General features: G+C 38.6%; 1 protein-coding gene across 15 annotated transcripts in view; it reads left to right on the forward strand.

The window, feature by feature from the left end:
• The window catches only part of AKAP6 (A-kinase anchoring protein 6), a 274,653-nt gene that overhangs the window by 96,417 nt on the left and 157,304 nt on the right, over nucleotides 1-20,932 (forward strand). For all 15 annotated transcript variants that reach the window (XM_027670361.1, XM_027670334.1, XM_027670330.1 and 12 more), the window contains one exon: nucleotides 16,940-17,062. In XM_027670361.1, the coding sequence (XP_027526162.1) occupies nucleotides 16,940-17,062 (123 nt within the window). The remainder of the gene's footprint in view (nucleotides 1-16,939; nucleotides 17,063-20,932) is intronic.

Here is a 20,932-nt window from a genome sequence, read left to right on the forward strand (position 1 = left end):
GTCTATTTGGGTACTGGAGAGACAGTTTGTTAAAAATAGTTGGAGAACTGATACAAAGTGGAAATAATTTGTTTAGATTGAAAGGGGACAGAGTTGCTTCTGAACAGAAAATTGCTGGAAAAGACACCAGTATAATTAAGGTAGAAGCTGGATTTTCTTTAGGGGAAGAAAAGTTTTCTTGTGTTTGGAGGTGATTTTCATCATTAGGGGGAAAAGCTTGCATAAGAGACAAATGCAGTTTGAGCTGTGGGGCTAAAGTAGTGAAAAACTGATAGGAACTGATAATGCTGATGGAGCTTGGTAACAAAGGAAAACATGGAACTGAAATCAGTAATGGCAGAACAAGTGGAAAAAGGAAAGAAAATCAACAGGGCACAGGACTGGCTTGTTTTGGTTCGCCAGATAAAGGATTTTTAAAGTGTTGTAGTGCTCCTTTCAGCTGTCTTACTTTCAATAACTTAGTAGCAGTGCTTCTGACACTGACCCTGTTAAAATAAATGGATTGCATAGTTACCCTAACGGATAGTGAGCTTGCCAAAATCTGTTCATCTCTGAATCTTACTTATACTGCTTCATACAACTTAGAATGAAATACTCCTTTTGGTTGATGACCAGTTTATAAAAAACAGTAAGTGAAAGAGGTATCAGATCCAGAAATTACTTGGCAACTCTGCAGTTTTCTCAGCAGTCTTGCTTCTTTGTGCAGCATAATTGAAAATGTCATTTCACATTTTGTACTGAGAGTCAAGTTTGTGCTTTGTTGGTTTGAGTCTGATGATACTCCCCGTGCTTCAAAAGCCCATCCCTCAGTTTTCAAGCTGGTTAAACAATTATTAAGGAGTAATGTAGTATGCATATGGAACTTCCACTTTAACGCAGACAAATACAGTTTTACTAGAAGATGGTATTGAAATACAGTGAGCCCTCTGTTCCTCCAAAAGACTTAGTTCCTAACAGTTTGCTTGAATTTTAAACAGCTGCTCCAAGTACACTCTTCTTTGGCATTTGCTTTACCACAAATAGTCTGAGTGAGTTTGTTACCAGCAATCTTTGCAAAAATCAGCAACTTCTATCTAAGATGTGCAAATTCTGAATTTGTAACTTTACATCTATAATTGACTGCAGGAATTAAGCTTCCTTAATGAAACACATCTATTGTGAAGCATATACTTGCTCAGAATGGTTTGAATTTCCAATGTAAAGACCTCAGAAAGATTTGGCAGTGCGCAGTTTTAGATCAGGGATTTTTTACATTCAGTATTTGGCAAGTCATTCCAAATAATTTGAGGTTTGAGGGAGGGAAGAGAGGGGGAAAGAGAGGGAGAGAAAGAGATAGAAAAAAACTCTGCTCCCAAATTATTTTAGTAGCATTGATTTTAGGGTATGTCCTTATGAGTATTTAGAACTGGTTGTAGGGGATATGCCTGCATCTAATATTTGGCTCACATCTGATGTGAGATCTTTGGCCAAAAAGCTTCACAATTCTCTCTCTTTGTGTACATAGTTGGATACCACATTTCAGGTCAGGGATGTCTGCTAACAACTTGGATGAACTGAGGAACAGCTGCTTTTGCATAAATGTTTCTGTGAGCCCTCAGCTTCTATTCTAAGGCAGTCACTCAGATCAATTTTAAATGATCATTGGCTTTACGACCCAGAGTCATGTCTTAATCATCTGTACCACAACCTAGCCACAGGCCTGTACTGGAGACACCCATGATATTTATTTGTGAACTGGAAACTTTCTTGATGTTGGTCAAGGATCTCTGGATCTCTGCTAATAGGCTAAAGAGTGCAAAAGGATTTAGGATGAGAGAGGGAATGGTAAGACTGCAAGGACAGGCGTGAAGGTGAGCAGTGAGCGCCAGGCGACTCACCTTGATGGCCCACAGAGGCTCCAGATTCAACAGGGAAACAGCTGTAACTTGGACAACTAATCACTTGGGACTTCAAGAAGATCTTATGATACACTTCTTTCTCTCAGTGCAGAGACACTCTATCGTCTGTGATGGTTCAGAGCTTTCAGTTTTCTCATGAAGGTAGAGAAAGGCCCTCAGAAACTACTGAAGTAGGTTTGGAAGGTTACAAAACACAGACCATCAAATTACTATTGGGAATTTTCTTTAGTGTGTGTGTGGTGGTTTAAGAAGAATCTTCTTGTGCTATTCAGGACTGGATCATCTATAACTGCTGTCCTACAGATGCTGATACTGGGGTGAGGCTTGTTTGTTTGTGAAGAGTTTGGAGGTAACTTCATATCTACCCTGTTAATTACTTAGTGCATTGATTTTACGGTTTCTTGAAGTGCTGCCATTACTAAACAGAAAACTATTAAATTTAAAATTATGGTTTCTAATATTACCTTAAATATGGTAAATACAGAGAGAGAATGCTCATTGCTTTATATTTTCATAGGGATATGCTTTTCACAATGTTTTAAGGCCTAGCTGTTCTGTTACATAATATACTTAGTCTCTGGGAGACTCATGTTTTATGTACCTTCTGTGAGGAAGTAGAGGATATTCCAGAAAGATACAGTATACCAAAATCACCATACTCTATTCTAAATATTTAATTTTTTAAATAATACATTGCTACTAATTTCCACCTAAATCAAATTCCAGTCTATCTGCTGTTAACACATCATTGCCTTAAAAATGTGTACATGGTAGAGATGAGTCAGAGCAAGAGAAATGTTCAAAGGTCTAGAGAGGATTAACCTGAGAGGAAAGATCAAATCCACTTATATAAGATTATTGCATAACTTCTCAAAATCTGTTCCTATCTTTTTCTTCTTGTATATCTTTATATATTATGACAGCAACTAGTTTTCATTCCTCTATCCATTCCAGTATGTTATGATCAGGAATGAACCATTAAATCATGCTGACTCCTAAATTATTGTTATCATCAATAGGCATCAGAGTGAATATAATTTGTTATAATTATGGTCGGGAAACTGTCTCTCAGAGGCTTTATATTTATGTAGGTGTTCTGTATTTATTTTGAAAGTAACCAGAAAGGCAAAAAATTGTTTTCTTGTCCTTACTTTAGGTGTTGGAGCAAAAACGATAATCCTCACAAACAGCTAAGCTGTCCTTAGCATATCAAACTGGAATTGTACTTGAATTTTCCTAAAGCATTATTAAAGACTTACTTTGAACATTGATTCACATTTAGGCCAAGTGAAATCTCCCAGATGAGAGCTAGATTTGCCTCTGGTTTCCTTTGGCCCATGTTTGGAATCTCTCCTGGCTAACACTGAGAGAACCAACAAGCAAGCAGATTTTTGGTAGTAGACAGTGTAGATGTTCAAGTCGCAGTAACTTAATATTACTAAGTGCTTTTCCCCTGCTGGTGCCAGCATGTGGCACACATGACTATGTGAATGTTTCCTCGCTGTGCTATATAAGACTAAAGACACACAAGTTAATGTAAAATTTAACTGATGCACTATTAGCTGCCTAAAATTATCTCAGGTAAGCCTAAACTAGGATCAGCTTTATCTACGCATTGCAGTACAAATCTCTTACAGCTTTGTTGAAGTACAGAAAACCAGGAAAAAAAAGTAGTAAATGTATTAGAAACAGCAAAGCTTCTGCAGTTAAGAAAAAAATTAAAAAGAGGAATGAAAACAAGTCCAGAGATTGGTTTTATTTTATTCTGTAAACCTATCAATATTTGTGGATAAAAAAGTAGGTTAGAAGTAGGATCTAAAAAGGGTGTAAAGGAAGGCCTCCTAGAGACCACTAAAAAAAAAAGCTATCTAAAACGGAAGGTAGATGAATTAGGAAGCAAAAGAAAAGCAATTTATGGAGGAACTAATAGTGACAGCATTTCTTCGAAGTCTGCAGCTGAACAGGAACCAAGTGCATAACAGGAGGCTAAATGAGGAAACTAGAGGAATAATAATGGAGTAAAGAGAAGGTGGTGAATCCTAATCTCTTATCACTCTTGTCATATTTAGTGAATAGTGGCAGTCACCATTTTCCTGTTTTAAAGTTCAGAAATCTTAACTGCAAAACAAGTTCATGGGTCAAAGAATTATAATATCTCTTGAGAGGTGACAGACTTGACCTCTTCTAAGCAATTAGCCTTGAAAAATAAGAAATACTGAATTAAATGTTCTGTCTTTGAGGGGGAATCGTGGTCATTATATCCTAAGTCATGTCAGTGATACAGCAGAGGTCAATATATTTAGCACTTACCCACAAGCAAACAGCATGTGTTCTATTTGAGTAAAAAGTGTTTTTTCCCTTCTTTTTCGAAAACTCTTAGACGTGGTGATATATTGCCCTCTTGAGGCCATAACTTGTTCCTGCACTTATTTTACTGATGGTTTTATTTCCTTCTCAAATAAGCAAGCCCCACACAACTTCACAAATGTTGTTGTTAGAAATTCAGAGAATAAATAAATCACAACCTAGAAAATTTCCTCCTTATCAATATCTTTTTTACTTTAGTTTAGTCTCCAACAATTTTTTGCTATGTATTTAATCCCAACAAATTTAATGCTGAAATAGTTTTGATTAAAAAAAAAAGCATGTGTATTTCAATTATTGAACTTTTTAAAAATAAAACCTGCTTGTGCACTTCTAAAGAATTTGTAAAATATATTTTAAAAAAATCCTTTCCTCTGCAAAACTTTTAGAGATGCTATCTCCCTGCAAATATAACTGCCATTTTTATTATTATTTAGTGAACTACGGTTATATAATTTAAACAAGAAGTGTTTATTTCTGCTGTGGGACCACCAGGTCAAGAATACAGTAGCTTTCTTTCTTTATTTATCTCCTACTGGCTGATTGACTGAAAGTGTTATGTAAAAAATAATAAATTTATCTTTTATTTAAAAGGCACTGGAAAACCCATGGAATTAATTTTGTGCTGTGGAGTAAAGGTGTAAAATTTGCCTGTTTTCATTCTTTTATTGTGATTTAGTATTTTTTTTGGTAGAACATAACATCTTTGGAACTTCACAGAGAGTAGTTTAGTTGACGTAATGCCTCAGATTTCAGGCTGCAGGAGCAACCATGGTATGAGCATATCATGTGTGCCTTTCAAGGCATTAAATGCTTGGGGAATGAGATTTGTTTCTAGCAACTATGAGATAAAAGAGTAAAGAAATTTTGGGACAGTTAGGGGAGGTGCTGGCATGGCTCAAATTGAGTGTCCTCCAGTGCCCAGAGCACGTGCAAGATAGCAGCTGACCATCAGCTGGAAATAGCAGCTGCACAAGAGCGTTCCACCCCCAGTCCACCGTCTGAAGCCCAAATACTCAGGGTATGCAAACCAAGGAATGATGGTCATCCATAACTGTCTATTTTTCAGGGCAGATTAAAGCTTTATATTAATCTATTACAGAGGTCATTATAAGGAAAAAATTGCAAATGAAGATAAGTTTGTCTTTTGGATGCAGTTCATCTCATAATCAATACATACATTAGCTGTAAAACAATCTGAAAATAGGGTATGTTGCCAACACAACATTTAAATTAATTAAATGAAGAGGCAATGCAGTACTTCCAAGTACCCTTACATCACTGTAGGTTGCTTCAACATCCATAGTTATATTGGCAGCATGTTTAGACAAAGCGCATCAGACAACTAGCTTCACTGAAAATTAACATCCTAATTATAGACTTACATTATCCATAGAGTTTGGATCAAGGTTGCTGTATACCAAATATTTCATACTGAAAGGGAACAGTGCTTATCAGGAGATTTGACTTTAGGTTTACCAGTAGAATAAATAATAAATTGGTACTTATGAACACGAGGTCCTGAACTAGCTTCTACATTTTCTATTCTAGTTTAGAGTTGTTCAGAATGCACAAAAAAAAAAAAAAAGAAAGAAAGAAAAAGGAAATTTGGGACTGTGAAGTAGATGTGAATTTACTGCAGCTTTGTGACACTATCCTTTATACAGGATATAGCAATTCTTGTTGGTGCCTGGCATTTTTACCAAAGACAGGACCTTCTCCTGTGCTGTGCTCAGGGTCCCTCCAGGATCCAGACACTCCTTCCAGCTGCTGCTGCAGAGATAAAGTTCCCCTTTGTGGGAGATACTGGCATCATCTTTCTTGGCTCAAGCAGATTTATTTGCTCTTCTTGTCCTTTCCTTGATACATCATTGGCCACAAATTTCTGTAGATGTTTTTGCTTCCTTGTTAATGAGTAAAACAAGAATATGTGATCTAAGAACATTGACATATCTTAGCTGATCTCTACATATGGCAAATCTGTGACTTAGAAAGGGTCACATGAAAGTATTAGCTAAAAAGGCTTCAGTTTAGAATATTTGATACTGTGATGCATAAGAGAAAACTTGTCCTGTATTAGAAGATGTTTTGGGCATCTATCTTTATTTCCTAGCTGCTAGGCCTCCTGAATTTTATGTAGGGAAGAAATGACTCAGAAAAAAAGTTATTTTAAGAAGAGGGAGAGTTTCTGTGAAACATGACCAATAACAGGCATTGCTCTTTGTGAATATGTATATTTTCAGAAACCATATGTTCAGTCCTAGTAGTATGATGAACTTTGAAGACTAGATTTGTATGAACATTCAGAAGTTTGAATATTACTCACCTCCATATCATGGTTGCTGGCTGTTCCACTTTTAACTCTCAGAGCTTCTGCCAGCTTATCTTATTGCCAAAGGCCCAAAGAACATAATACTTTTTTTTTTTTGACTACATATAAATAGCTAACTTGTTCTTTTCTTATGTTTCCTCCTCCTCCACTTTCCTCCTAGTTTATGCCCCATTTTCTTATATTCTGTTCTTCCTTGCTATTTCTGTCTCATTTTCAGCATTCTTGGTATCCTTCAACTCACAGGTTTCTCTTTTCTGCTGCTTATACTATTCACTCCATAGTTTCAATATCGTTTCCTTAGGAACCTTTTTCCAGTGAACCTCAGAAATTTCACTCAGACTAGGGATACTGAATGAGTTGAGTGCTAGAAGCATTTTAACACAGATTTACACTGCAGAGGTTCTCTGACAAAAGCCAGTACTGATTAGAACAGCAGAAAATATTTGCTTCTTTAACCGATATCTGTGTGCCTGCATAACCCTGCGGTGGAGAAGCTTACCCGTGTGTGAGGGGTGGGTTTTGGGTAGTGTCCCTCCCACCCTCTGGAGACGATGCTATTGCTCAGCAGCGCTGGCAGGTGTCGCAAGCCACCTCCACCAGAGGGCTCGCAGCAGCCGTCCAGCCTCGAAAATAATTAGAATTCAAACTAGTAGGCATGATAACCTGGGAGGCAGATAAGCAAAATTATTGTCTGTCATCCAGAATGTGAATGCATATGTAAGATTTTTCCATACCAAGAAGGATATGCTCATTTAGTTACTAACTCAATTCCTGGGAGTGCTTTGAACCTCACACTGCTTTCGAGGTACAATGCTGGCCTCCCAGATTTTCTCAGCCTGAACTCTGTCCTCACCTGAATAAATGCAGGAGGCCTAAAACTTTGTCTGTCCCTGTGCCAGTTAACATTACTTCTCAGGTGGGAAGCATGGCCATGTCAGCATGAGGAGAGGCCAGCAGCCATTCTGTAAGCCTGGCGGCATTGCCATTGGAGTAGGTGGCATTTCTGGAGGTTTACAACCAGCCTATACTGACCCCTGGTGGCCTAGTGGTTAGCGTGCAGGACTTTCACTGCTGCGACCACGGGTTCAAATCCCGGTCTCTGGCCTGATGGAGGTCGTTAGCCCTGTGTGGCCATCCATCTATGAGAAGGACACTCTAAACAAACCTACGTCCTGAGGACCTCACTGCCATTGTCCAAGCTTGCTTGGCCCCGGCAGATGAACCTTAGGATTAAAGGGTGGGCTCAGTTCAGCGCAGGCTGTGTCTCACCTAAAAAAATCCATTGCGCAGGCTGGAAAGGTAAAAGACCTTTCCCCAAATCTTCGTTCACGAAGATGGGCCATTATTATTATACTGCTGTTCAGTTCATACCAGTGGATTTTTTTAAATGACAAATGAATCAGATGTTATTGCCTTTCTCATCCTGTCTCTCAGTCAGTCCTCCCTACTCTTGAACCCTTGCAAAGTCACAATGACATTGGCTTTTCCTACACTGCTATATGACATTCCTATGCACAGCTGTCTTGGCCTCAGGGCTACGTGGTTCTCTCTCCAGCAGTGTGCTTCCAGCCCATGGATTTTGCTGCTGTGGTTCTGGGTGTTCAATGATCCTCCAAAAGACTGAGGGAAATGCTACCAGTGGTGTTGGAAGCTAGTCTGCTACTCTAAGAATATATGTCTTAGGAACAGGTTTTAGAAAGCATTTGGCTTACTTTTCCTGTTATCTATCTTAGCCCCACAGTCAATCTGCTGGTACTTAGTGTATCCTTTTTTAGATCTGGCAAGTTTCAAGCAGGAGGAGGCCTTGTGGTAATTTTATCAAACAGAAAGTAGACCTTCATCTTGAGCCAAAAGTAAGGCAAGGCACAGGGTAAAGAAACAACTACGTGGAAAGGTTTAAGTATCTACAGAGATACATTTAGGAATGATTCTTAATATGCACGGTAGCATAACATGCTCTTTGTCTAGAAGCAGAAAAAAAGTCAACAGTCCCATCTGGGCAGTGAACTTTTTTATTGCAGAGTTGGGTTCACTGTCTTCAAATCTGGTTGTTTATAATGGATTGAAAAGTAACATTTCACTTGTTTCTCTGTATCATACTTTTAAAGCCTATCCTGCCTTTCTGGTTCTGTTTCTTTTACCTGGAAGGCTTTAGGAAACTGAGAAATTAAAAATATTTTTGGCTATTCCTGCTTTAGTCAGAATACAGTATGGAAAAATAGCTTGGACTCTAAACCTAGGAAAAGTAATGAGCCAGGACCATCCTGTGGTTATGGAACTTTCTGCTCTGTAACCATATAAATCATGGCCAATTCAATAGATGCCCATTAGGGGAAATGCATTCAATTTCTAATTCTGTGTGTGGTAGTTGGGCACGAAGCCTAGAGGGGGGACTCATGAAAGATTTGTGTAATTTAACAGTCTTAAAAATGCTTAACTAGACAGTATATAGTAGAGGAAGTTGTGTCTTTACATGGATGTCGTCTAACAAAAGTATTTGATCTTTATCTTTTCCCATTTTGGAAGGAACATTTAAGTCACATATTCTCATAGACTGAGCTTATTGAATAAATGTGGCACTTTTTTAGCAGAAAGCTGCTAAGTTCTATTTCTGAATTGTTTATGAATATATCCTGGATTGCATGTTAAGTATTTCCATCCTACTGATGTGTTTGGCCAGTTGTTTCTGTGAGGTCAGTGCCTGCCACAGAATTTTGACAATATCACACAAAGGATATTTTCCATTGTGGCATCTTGGTTCCTAGGGGATCGTAACATCTGTATTGCTAATGGTTTTACTGTTGCCTCTGGCTCTACCTCCAATTAAATTGACTGTGGCAGTTTGTTGCAGCCTTGTCCTCTTGAGTACCTGGATTTCTTTGACTTACCTTTGCCCACGAAGAAAGTGCACTTTTATCCTTTTGAAAATAAAGTCCATGGGCAGGAATGTGTTCCTCCTGAGACTAATATGCAAGTCCTTTTGTGGTTAGACAAAGGGTTTTCTTAATGCATTCTGTGATAGAAGTGCCCTTAGAGCCAGCCCATCCTTGTACACGGACCCCTCTGTGAGCTCAGTCTTTTTGTAAATTGGGAACAAACTTTACAACACTGTCTGCTTGCAACAAAATTGGACATTCATTTTTAAGCACACAGCCTCATAACCAATTCTTTTAAGAAGAGAACTCCCTTTGTGTAATAAAAGGGAAGGTGGAGAGGAAAAGGTCTGGGGTAGTGATTTAACAAACAGTCTTGTCTGGTGCTTCCACACTTAGGTTTGTGGAACACAGTAGACTTTTCACCATCACTCTTAGCTATCATGGCAAATAATTTTAGTGTGTTGGCATTTAGTAGTTTGGCACATTGCTTTTATTCTGATTTTATTCTTACTTCAAGTCATTAGAAAGGCTTTGTACTTTTACAAATGCAATGACCAGAAGTGTCTTAAGTATAAGCCCACATACATATTAAATGAAAATGTTAGACTAATAGTGGTGTTAAAACTGCACATCAAAAAATTACAAGCCAAAAAATATTGAAATAAATTTGTTACCTGTGCCATATAGGCACAGTAAATCTGGGAGGTTTTTTCCATAAAAAGCAAAACCAAATTTGATCTAGGATGAGTGCTAGAAATTTTTTATAATAGTAGAATGTAGTTGCTTCCTCTGCTTTACGGTATAATTTTGGCAATGTTAATGTCAATATATGACTTCCTTAAGAGCATATATCCAAATTCCTTATCTAAAGGAATCTCACATCAAAAATCTACGAAAGACATCTAAGATTCTGCTGCTTTTAGTGTAGCAACAAAAAATAAAGTTGCATTTTTTAATATAAGTTCCATGTTTTCACATTCTATTTTTTGGTAACCCTAAATGTGCTTTCAGGCTAAAGCTCAAAACTATAGAAATGAGGTTCAGTTTGCTTCCTTTCTAAATGTGGTCTAATAAAAACTGGACTTGTAAAGTGATAGGTGCAGCTGAGATGGAAACTTCCTCTTTTCCCATTCCATTCAATTAATGAAAGCTGAACTTCAAAGTCTAAATGAGATCATTTGAAGTGCTAAAATTATCGAACACCGGAACTGTTTACTTTCCTATCTGACCCAGGAAAAAGGGAGATCTTGTAATGTAAAAGTAAAATTAAACCACTGAACTGAAGTTAGGAAACTTTAAAAGTTCTAGTGCAAGAAGTGGTGTTAACTTAGTTGAGAGGCATTTGTGCATAATTTTAAGTGACTCCCTTGATCGTCAAAACATTCTTTTTATGACTGTGACAGTAAAACCTTTTCTGGGAGCTCTTAGTTTTGTGCTTCTCAGAAAATTGCAATCTAATGAGAATATGTCTGAGTAACACCACTGACAAGCTATGAGAATATGCACAGCTATCATCAGGGGCTGGAGCTTTTCTATGGTATCATAAGCACTTACGTTGTTATCACTAGTTTTGTAGTTGTTACCAGAAGTTTTTTAGTTGGTCAACTGCTTGTTGTTTTGCTGACAGCCTATAATATTTCTCCTGGGCTCTACTTGGTCTTTTTAAACCATGAGCATTGCCTATGCCACCAACTCTGGGAGCATGTAGCTAGGGGTCAGTGGATACCAAAACTTATTTGATTGACTTGGCTGATGGCAGTAAGCAGAAAACTGCTGCTGCAAACTAGGAAGATGAAAGTTAATGCATATATATTTCTAAAGAATTATGGTCTTTGGCCAGAGATGGAGTGAGCTTCTGAAGTTCAATGGGAAAGCATAGGAGGGGACTGTGGAAGCTGGAGAAACATAGGGAGTGAGGAATTCCTGGGCCATGCCAAAAGGCATTAGTGGGCAGCAGGTAGCGAGCAGTGAGGTTTGCTGTAGTCATCATGAGTAGGGAGGAATATCTAAACAGAATCCAGGAAAACAGGAAAAAGGCACAAACTACGTGGGTTGCCAAAGACTGCCTATTTCTGTGTTTATTTAAACTAATTTTTGTGACACACACTTGTGATAAACAGAACACACACGGTCCTATTAAATGTAGCGAATTGCACGTGAGACTTGTTCATCTGTCCACCTCCATAGGCCTTGCCCCCATGCTCCAGGGTTCCTTATACTGGTGGCACACCACCGCAGCTGCTCTTCTACTCTGTTATCCCACATGCCAGATGCAACCAGTCTGCCTAACCCAAGGTCCTTTGCACAGCTGTACTGGGTGTAGGGAGCCCTGCAACCCTGTGCAGCAGGTGGGGGATCTGTATCTTTTGTATGCCCTTACATTTAATAGAACAATGGTAGGAGGCACATTTCCAGGTACACAATTTCTCAACCCATACTTTCTCATAGGCCCTTTGGCCTATGAGCTGATCCATCCCTGCCCTTTTTGTGTGACTCAGTAAGTGAAATCTCATTCTTGTGATTCAAAAAAATTTAAGTGTTCTGGTCATTAATGAGGAAGTCTCAAGATATTTACTTAAATCCCATCAAATTTATTTTTAATACTTCATGTAATTAATTAATTCCTTAATTGTACAGAACAATTGAATTAAGTGTATTTTCATTCTATCAGTTATGGCTTTTTTCCCCCCAATACTTAGAATTGTCTGTCTTTTTCATTCTTATCCATCCAGAGAAAATAGAATTAGGTCACAAAAAACCCCTTTGTATATGCCAAATTTAAATGAAGCCATTTTTGCTCCAGATTTTTTTCAGAGATGTGTGAGCAGGACTTTCTTTTTCCCCCTAGGAAAATCTGTAAAATTGTCATGAAACAAAATGGAAAGCTGAAGGTTTTAAAGGTTAATGTTTTGAAATTTCCTGTGTGTGGTATGGGAAGTGCTTTATCATTATTTGCAAACTTTATCACAGAAATTGCTGCAAATCATCCAATAACAATCCAGAAACAATTGTCTCAGTACTGTGGCATAGAATAAGAATAGCTTTATGCTGTAGGAGCCCTAGTTTTTTAAGATCTAGCTTGCTAGCACAGTGCAGAAGTATTACATTTGTGAAACTGAATGAGCTGGTCAAAAGGCAGAGACTGGATTACATTGGTGTTTCTTTTTTTCTCTTCTGCTCCCCTCTTTTCTCTCTGAGGAATTCTTGTACAGTAATTTTTAGCTTCAATGTAACCAACTATGAGCTTTCAGCTTCCAAGAAGTTTTGATGGAAAATACAATAGTTTAATTTCCTGTTAACTTCTACCAAAGTACGAGTTGGATAGATTTTACAGTTTTTTCATTATAAGTGTGATACTGTGATATCAGACTCTTAACTAGTATAAATCAGCATAGATTCACCGAAGCTATTCCTGTTCAACTCTTTCTCATCTTAAGAATGATGAAGGAAAAATATCTAGAGAAAGAAAAACATAATCTCAGTCAGAAAAATCAGAAAGGTAAGTGTGTAGAAAAGGATGTAAAGTGTTTTCATTGGTATCTTATTAAATGAAGAGGAAAAAACCAAAAATATCCTGTATTTGTTAGAATTTGTCATCCTATGAATTTATTTCATTCATTGAGTACTCCTGGATTTGGATTTAGGATCATATGTTAATCCTCATTCTTTTTTTTTAATATAATTTATCTTGTAAACTGTTTTTAAAGCATAGTTTCACGCTCTGTCAGAGTCTCACAATAGATTTTTTGTATTGTAAGACAATGTTTTTTCCCCATTATTTTTTAGAACTTATTTTGTCTTAACCTTTTATTTAAAATGTATATTCTGGGAAATATTTAGATTATAAGAAAAAGAACTATTCTAATGCTGTTTGTGTCCCTGCCTGCATGTACATGATTAATTTTATTCCAATTAACTAGACCATCTCGATTACACCAAAATGGCTCTATGTTGGTCAATCTGCGGAGGGGCAGTGGCCCTTCACTCAAGGGATAAGTTATGTTTTGGACTTCCCCTCTATTATCAGACTTGAGGAGATTAAAGAGCCAGATTTATATTTGTGACAGGGCTACATGGACCACTGATACTGGAGATGCTCCTTCTCTATCTGTGAGCTAGCAGGCAGCCTTATTCCTGGCCTTGGCTGCCCAGGCCGGTCGGGCCGGCCAGGCAGGGTCCTTTGTACTGGCCCCAATCTCAGAGCCTGCAGGTAACTGCACCTTGACCGAAAGTCAAAGTCGAAAAGGGGAAGTTCAGCACCAAGAGAAAAGGCAGCCCGGTCCGTCAAACCCGAGCCGCTGCGGTCGGCAGTGGTCGCAGAGGTTTCAATTTCCGAGCCCGAGCTGCCTCCCTGCAGGGCAGGGGTGAGCTGCGAAACTGGCGGCTGGGTGATAAAGGCCGCTCCTTCCTTTCTCACTGGCATCAGGCTATTCAAATAAATAGGATGGAATCCTGGGCATTGCTATGAAAAAAGAAAAACCCCGGGGCATTGTTTTGATCGCTAATTCACGGCGAATGAAGTAGGACCTGCATTGCTGAGATTTAATCTCACGTACAATTTGATATAAAAATGATTTTCTGTTTCGCACGCTCTCTTAACAGCCTAAAACGGACCGCCTGTGATTTCCGCTCCAATGTTCGCACAGGGATGTCCCATGTCTGGTTTCACTCCCGCGGTTCCCGGGCCCGCGCGCGGGGTGGCGCCGGCAGGTGGCGCTGTGGGCCCAGGCACGGCGCGCGCGCGGGCGGGCGGCGCTCCCTCCGCCGGCGGCTCCGCGCGGCCCGGGCTCCCCTTCCCCTCCCTCCCCTTCCTTCCCCCGGCCCTCTGCTCTTTTCGGTTTCTACAGATGTGCTCTTTTGAATGGTTTCAATAAAATTTTATTGCCGTCATTTGAAAAATAGTGGAATTATTGTGATTTGTGCAGCCTGGCAGAGGAGAGCCCGCCGGGGCTGGCCGCGGCCGGTGCTCCCCGTTCCGCGGGCTCCCCTCGGGCATCATGTACCCCACTGCGATTCCAACGTGCCAGGTGGCACTGGAACTGAAGCTTGCAGCCTTTCCTCTCCCCCTCCCCCCCTCCCCAGGTAAAGTGGCTCATCGTGGTTCTGTAGGAGACTGTATCTATATTTTTTTCCGCCCCCCAAACGAACCCCCAGGCATTCCCTGCTCCCCACAGGGGCCCGCAGCCAACTTGATCTGGGCGGCGAGGGGACACACCAGGCTGGAGTTGGCTGCCTGGGAGTCCCTAAGCACCAGCGTGAAGTAGCAGACATTACAATACAGGCACGTTTTGTGAGAGGGCAGAAGTAACTCTGTGGCTAATAGTTGCTCTTTATACTGCTGCAAGCCTTCAGTGTTTCCGAGCACCCTTTTGAAGGCATACAGACATCGAGTACTGCAGGCAGATGTTATACGTGTCTGTCTCCATAAAATACATGGCGCATATACAAGAGAGAACCTTTCTTCATTTTTTTTTTTTTTTTTTTTTTTTTTTTTTTTTTTTTTTTTTTTTTTGTGTGTGTGTGTGCTTACCATATCACCTTGTCTCTCAAGGACAGCACATTGCTAAAATGCAGGCAGAGATTTATTGGAGGGACAAGAAGGACTTTACCCCTCCTGCTCCTCTCCCCATCAGCTCATGTCTCCCACTCCTCTGCCAGTCTGGCATCCCTTATGCTCCACTGTGAGCTGGAAGAAAGCAAGCAATATAGCCAGGGGGACATCTTGCCCCCCCCCCCCGTGCCATGGCTTCTCATGGGGAATGTAGCCCTTGTGGCATGGCCTCCTGTGGGAGACAGGAGATGTAGCTACCTTCATTACTTGCCCCAGAGTATAGGCACGTTGTCTCAGTCACCATAGCCACTGGGTTGCTTTCCCTGTCTTCCTTTCCCCTTTCTGGAATGTCCAGATAAACAGCCTACAATGAAATCTGCACAGTAACAGTTTTCTTCCTTATAATGACTTGATACAGTGGATTCCATGAATAGAGATAACAATAGTGACCTCATCATGAGATCTTGTAGGTACTCACATAAAAAAATAATAATTAAAGTCTTCAGAGTGCCTCAGTGTTGCTGTCATGCCTGCAGTATGCACTGCAGCTTCCTGCCAGAGGCTAGCTTCAGTTCAGAAGTACTGCCACTTCATCTGGAAGCCAAGAGTTGAATGCTGGACCCTGCTTCTGGGCCAAAATGACTCTACTACTGTTAGTTTTGAAGGAAGTGTAGCTCTACTTGGCCTGTGTTATTACCACTGCACAACACAGCTGTGCACCTACTGCTCAGACTGCTGTTTCTGTCTTGTTTAGCATTCCAGTTTCATGTGTAACTTCAGAGAAGGGGATTTGGGGTCCTGAGTCACTCAGAAATCTTTAAAAGTTCCATGCTTTGCTTACTTTTAGCTATCTGAATGGACTAATGATTAGTCAAAATCATTCCATAACTGAAGTGGTGAGAGTGAGATACTGTGTGTATTGAGTTGTTATCCAACTGGAAACTAAAATTCTCACCATGCTGTGAAATGCATAGTTAATGACTAATAATATAACCAGTATTAAAACTAACTTAATCTAGTCTTACAATGCTTGCAATAGACGGACATTCCTCTTCAGAGTTAATTTTCAGGGTGCTTATAAACATCACGGTCAGTTTATTCCATTTACTCTCTTGCTTCATGGTGGATAAGACTTAGGTAAAATTATCTGTACTCAGTATGTGCCTATAGTATCATCCAATCATGTAAATTCAGGGGCACTATTTTTAATCAGACAATATAATTGGTACTAATCTTGAAATAAATGGTGCTCCTGAGAAGCAGGAGCTCCTGTCTTCTATGGAGCACCATCTGTGTGGTTCATATGCAATCAGCAATATTTATATTAAATGCTATATATTCTGCCTCATCTACTGTTTGATTTCTTCTCTCATCCTATGAACCAAAACAGGAGTCACAACACTCAAGTTCTGACAAGTAATTTCTTCCCTCAGTCCATTATGCATACCTTGTTAATGCAGCTTTGTTCAGCCCTTTTGTCAACCTACAGTGCTCATTGTACAGCCTATCTGCCCAGTGCAAGTTCTTTAGTTTACTTTCATTGTAATGTCTATAAAGCTTTTTATATATCCCCTTCATATCTTCTAAAACTTTACTCTTTTCTCCATTTCATCGCAGTCATATGGATCTCACATTGTCTTGTCCCAAAATATCACATTAGATTATCTCCAGAAACAGTTCTGCTTCTCATTTACTAGAAGACCATTCTTTTTTTGTGTTTTGTTGTTGTTGTTGTTGTTGTTTTTTTGTTTGTTTGGTTGTTTTGTTTTGTTTTGTTTTTTCTGTGAATGCTTTTAAGAGGCAAAATTGTACTCTCTTGGCTAAAAAAAAATTAATAAAATTGAGCATACATTTTTCACATCGCCATTTTGCTAACAAATGTGCTTTTCCTGTTCTTTCTCTTTTCTTACATGGCAAGGGGTTTGTAAGCAAACTGGATGAATTCATTCACTGGTTAAATGAAGCCATGGAAACAACAGAGAATTGGACTCCTCCTAAAGCAGAGACAGACAGCCTTAAACTGTACCTGGAGACACACTTGGTAGGACAAGATTATACTATGATTACTATCAGTAATTGAAGTGTTCTGCTGTGCTTTTTATTTGATTATTATTTTTTAATTACTAGTGTCATCTATATTTTAATGTAAGATTTGCAGCATTACAGTTTATTTTAATGAAAATAGCAACAAATTATTTTCTGTATTTGAAATATGTACTGATAGCTTTGTAAAAAATAAATTAAAAGTCAGAATTACATTACAATTCAGAATTTATCTCCAAAACTGAAAGAAAATGGCAATAGCAAAAGAACAAAGGATAATGTTTTTTCTGCTGATCATTCTAGGATTTTTACTCCACTGTAACGTTAACAAAAGTCTTTCTAGTGTGTAACTTATTCTCTCTCCCATATTTTTAACACACAGAGTAATTTAAATAAAAAATTGAAATAGTTAATAATTTTATTTGATGTACATTTCTGTAATGTAATTAATACAACTGCCACTAACCTTGTTCTTGTGCAAAAAGCTAAAACATTGAGTGGAAATAGAAAACATTTGGACGAATAATCTTCTAAATATTTTACAGGCTAGATTTATAGATTGAGAAATATTTGATAAACCTCATGGGACTTTCACTGAATTCTTCTAAGAGCTGTTTCTCGTTATGAGGTGAAACAAAGAGCTGCATTAAATCAGACATTAAGTCCTCGAAAGTAAGATTTAATGCTGAAGGTAGAGAATAGAGCTCAATGTATGCTGTTCAATGAGTAGGTGTCTTAACAGGTAAACTACTCTAGCTGGTAAAAGGAATAAAAAAAGAATGGAAAATTAAGCGAAGAGATTTCCTCTCATTCTGCCAAAATCTTAGGTTCTTGTCAGTATGAAATGGAAGATACACAGTGATAACACTACTTTTAGCCAATGACCTAGACATCCCACCTAGATAAAACAGTACATTAGCTGAGCCCACAACACAGCATCAACTCCCAAAGCTCAGTCTCATTTCCAGTCTCTGATAATCTTACGGTAGAAAAGTATTTGACAGTCCCAGGAAGTCATGTGATGCATTACAGGAAAAAATGTCATCCTAATCCCTACTGTAATATTGGAGTGACCATTATTAAATTAATTAAGTATACATTAACCACATATACAATTAGAACCAAATTGAAAACTGTCTTCAGAATTTCAGCTATAAAGAAAGCTCTTGTGCCTTTTCTTCTTTAACAATTTCTGTTGTAGTAGCACCCAGGGGCAGTCAGTAAATTATGGTAGTCTATCAAATGCAGTATGAAGACACTGTGTTTTTGCCTTACTTTGTGGATTTTGGGGTTTGGGGTGAAGTTCAGTTTTTTTCTTGTGCTGCACACACTTGGTCCCATGATTCCCACTGTGTTTGCAGGTGCTCTGAAGATACAGAGCATGTTGTAAAATCAGACCTCGGAAAAGGCACTGGCCAGTTTGTTTTCCTTGTACTCTGCAACATGAAACTTTCGTAGAGATAAGTTTTTATGAGTAGAATTGCAATTTTCACTCTTGACTGGATAAATAGAAACATTTTCCAGGAACAGGACAATCACCAGGCTGAGTACTTCTCACAGTCAGTTTCTTTTTCCCTTTCTTCCATGGTGAGGAGCACAGTAGCTCATTTGTAGGCAAACGACTTCTAACTTTGCCATGTGGTTTTCTGAGAGGGGAGGCCAAACCCATCTATATCAGACTGAAATGTGGAACAGTAGCTTAGAGGTAACTGCTTCATTGCTAGAGGTTGTCTGAATAAATGAGTATGTGGGCACCTGTACAACCTCACTTTCCCTTGTCAGTACCTGGGTCCCCAGCTGCACTCTCTATATCTGCATATCTTTGGGGTAAGAAAATCATTATATGCTTCAGGATGACTATGTTATGAAACAAGTTGGGTTTTTCCTTTACTTCTCTGAAGAAATAAAATGTCTAAAGAGCAGTTCAATTTCAATTTGAAAATATTATAATTATTTTTGTGGCATCTATAGCTAGTGAAAAACCCACTGTATAACCTGAAAAAACGTTACTCTGAGTTTTCTTTTTTGGATTTCAGAAAAGATATACTATCATACCAGTTTATACACAGCAGAAAAAAGAGAGCATTTTTATAGCAGGGAAGATAGTTTTTTTTATTAATTAGATTGTCAGCTTTTCAGTGGCATTTATCTGTCAGACATCCTAATCTGTGTTTAAACAGAAGTATATGAACTTCAATTCACATTAAGCTCAATGTTGAAATTTCCCTTAGTTGAGCATTGTAAGACTGGTGATCAAGGTCTTTGTGAGGGACTTATGCTCCACATTTTCTTCTTTAGCCAGTCAGGTTATACATGTTGTCGGACTCATCTAAGATCTGTTGAAATAAAGGACTTGGAACTTAGAACTTTACAAGATTAGGTTCCAGACTTATGAGTTTATAGTACAGATACTGGTAACAAACTAACTTGGAAAACAAAGAAAATGTCTTGGTTCTTTTCTATGTACTGCATCTACACTAGCAAATCTCATAACTATGATTCCTCACTAATGTAGATTTTCTCATCATAGGATAAGTGAAAAATCAGTGTAGATAAGCATTTTTATTAGTAGAGACATGGCCTTAGCCTTTGGCACAAGTTGTCAATTTCACTACCTGTGATAATTGTTTTCTTGGAAATATGTTTGTTGCGATAACAAAATTAGTGCCATAAAGAGAGAATATTTTACGTTCGTGAGTGAAATCTCTTCTGTCAAAATCTAAGAAAAGGAGAACAGAAAAAATATACTTGTTCTCTTTGATATTATTGGCTGGAGAAAGTCCTGCTAAGGCAGCAAGGACAGGGTTCTGAGCATCCTCCAAATTTTTCACTTTGTAAAATTCTAGACTGTCATTTTAGGATTCCAGTGTAAACTGTTGATAAATGATTGAATTTTAAAGTCTCTCTTCACCCAGCCTTGCTTTTCACTGTCTTTGACATTTTGAGAAATAGTGTGGCACAGACACTTGAAGAGACTGTGTTTAAAAAAAAAAGGCATCACAAGAAACCTACAACAAAACTTATTTGAATCTTTGCTCACATGAGGAGTTAAATCTCTTGAACAGGATGGTGATGTATGTCTCTGTTAACAGGCATCATTGCATGACATCCTTCAGCTTAAATTGGTAGCATTCCCCAAACAACATTGCTTAATTCTTTTATATGATCTGGCAATATTGTCCACCTAGGATGTTAATCAACACTTTGAAGCAGACGAATAGTGTTTGTCTATTGCTCTTGGCTCAGCAAGAGCTGCCTGCAGGCATTTCTGTAACTGTCTGAAGCTCCTGAAATAGTGAAGCACTTTGTTGTGAAGGTGGAAGGCAGCCTCTCCTCAAGTTGATCCGTTTTTCCCAATTATATCATCTGTGCAGAGACTAGCTGGAGAGTTCCTGGGTCACCCAGGGAATACATGACTAAATGCACTGTGTGCACACAGGCACAGGCCTGATACCCTAATACACTACAATTATAATTATTGACTGTAGGACAAATTGGAATTTCATTCTTAAATCACAGTTACAACTTAAACTCCATAGATTTTTCCGTGATGAGTAACCATACAGTTTGCTAAATAGTATGATCTTTTCCTATAAATTGAAAGGTAGTCTACACCTTGAATGTGTGCCACAATAGGCAATCTTCAGCATGGAGAACTTTTTCTTGCAAGTTTTAATACCAAGTTCCATGATGTTCTGCAGAACAGAAGTTGCTATATGCTTCATTTTAGATAACACCAAAGCACAAAGCTATAAATGAAAATGCTATCAGAGATCCATGGAATAGTGATTGAAATTATTCTTTCCATTTTACAGGTCTTCACAACTGAGTAACATCAGTTAAACTGATTTGGGAGCTGCGTGCTTCC

Source organism: Neopelma chrysocephalum, unplaced genomic scaffold, assembly GCF_003984885.1.
Source record: "Neopelma chrysocephalum unplaced genomic scaffold, ASM398488v2 Primary Assembly neopelma1_24, whole genome shotgun sequence".
NCBI classification, from domain to species: Eukaryota; Metazoa; Chordata; class Aves; order Passeriformes; family Pipridae; genus Neopelma; species Neopelma chrysocephalum.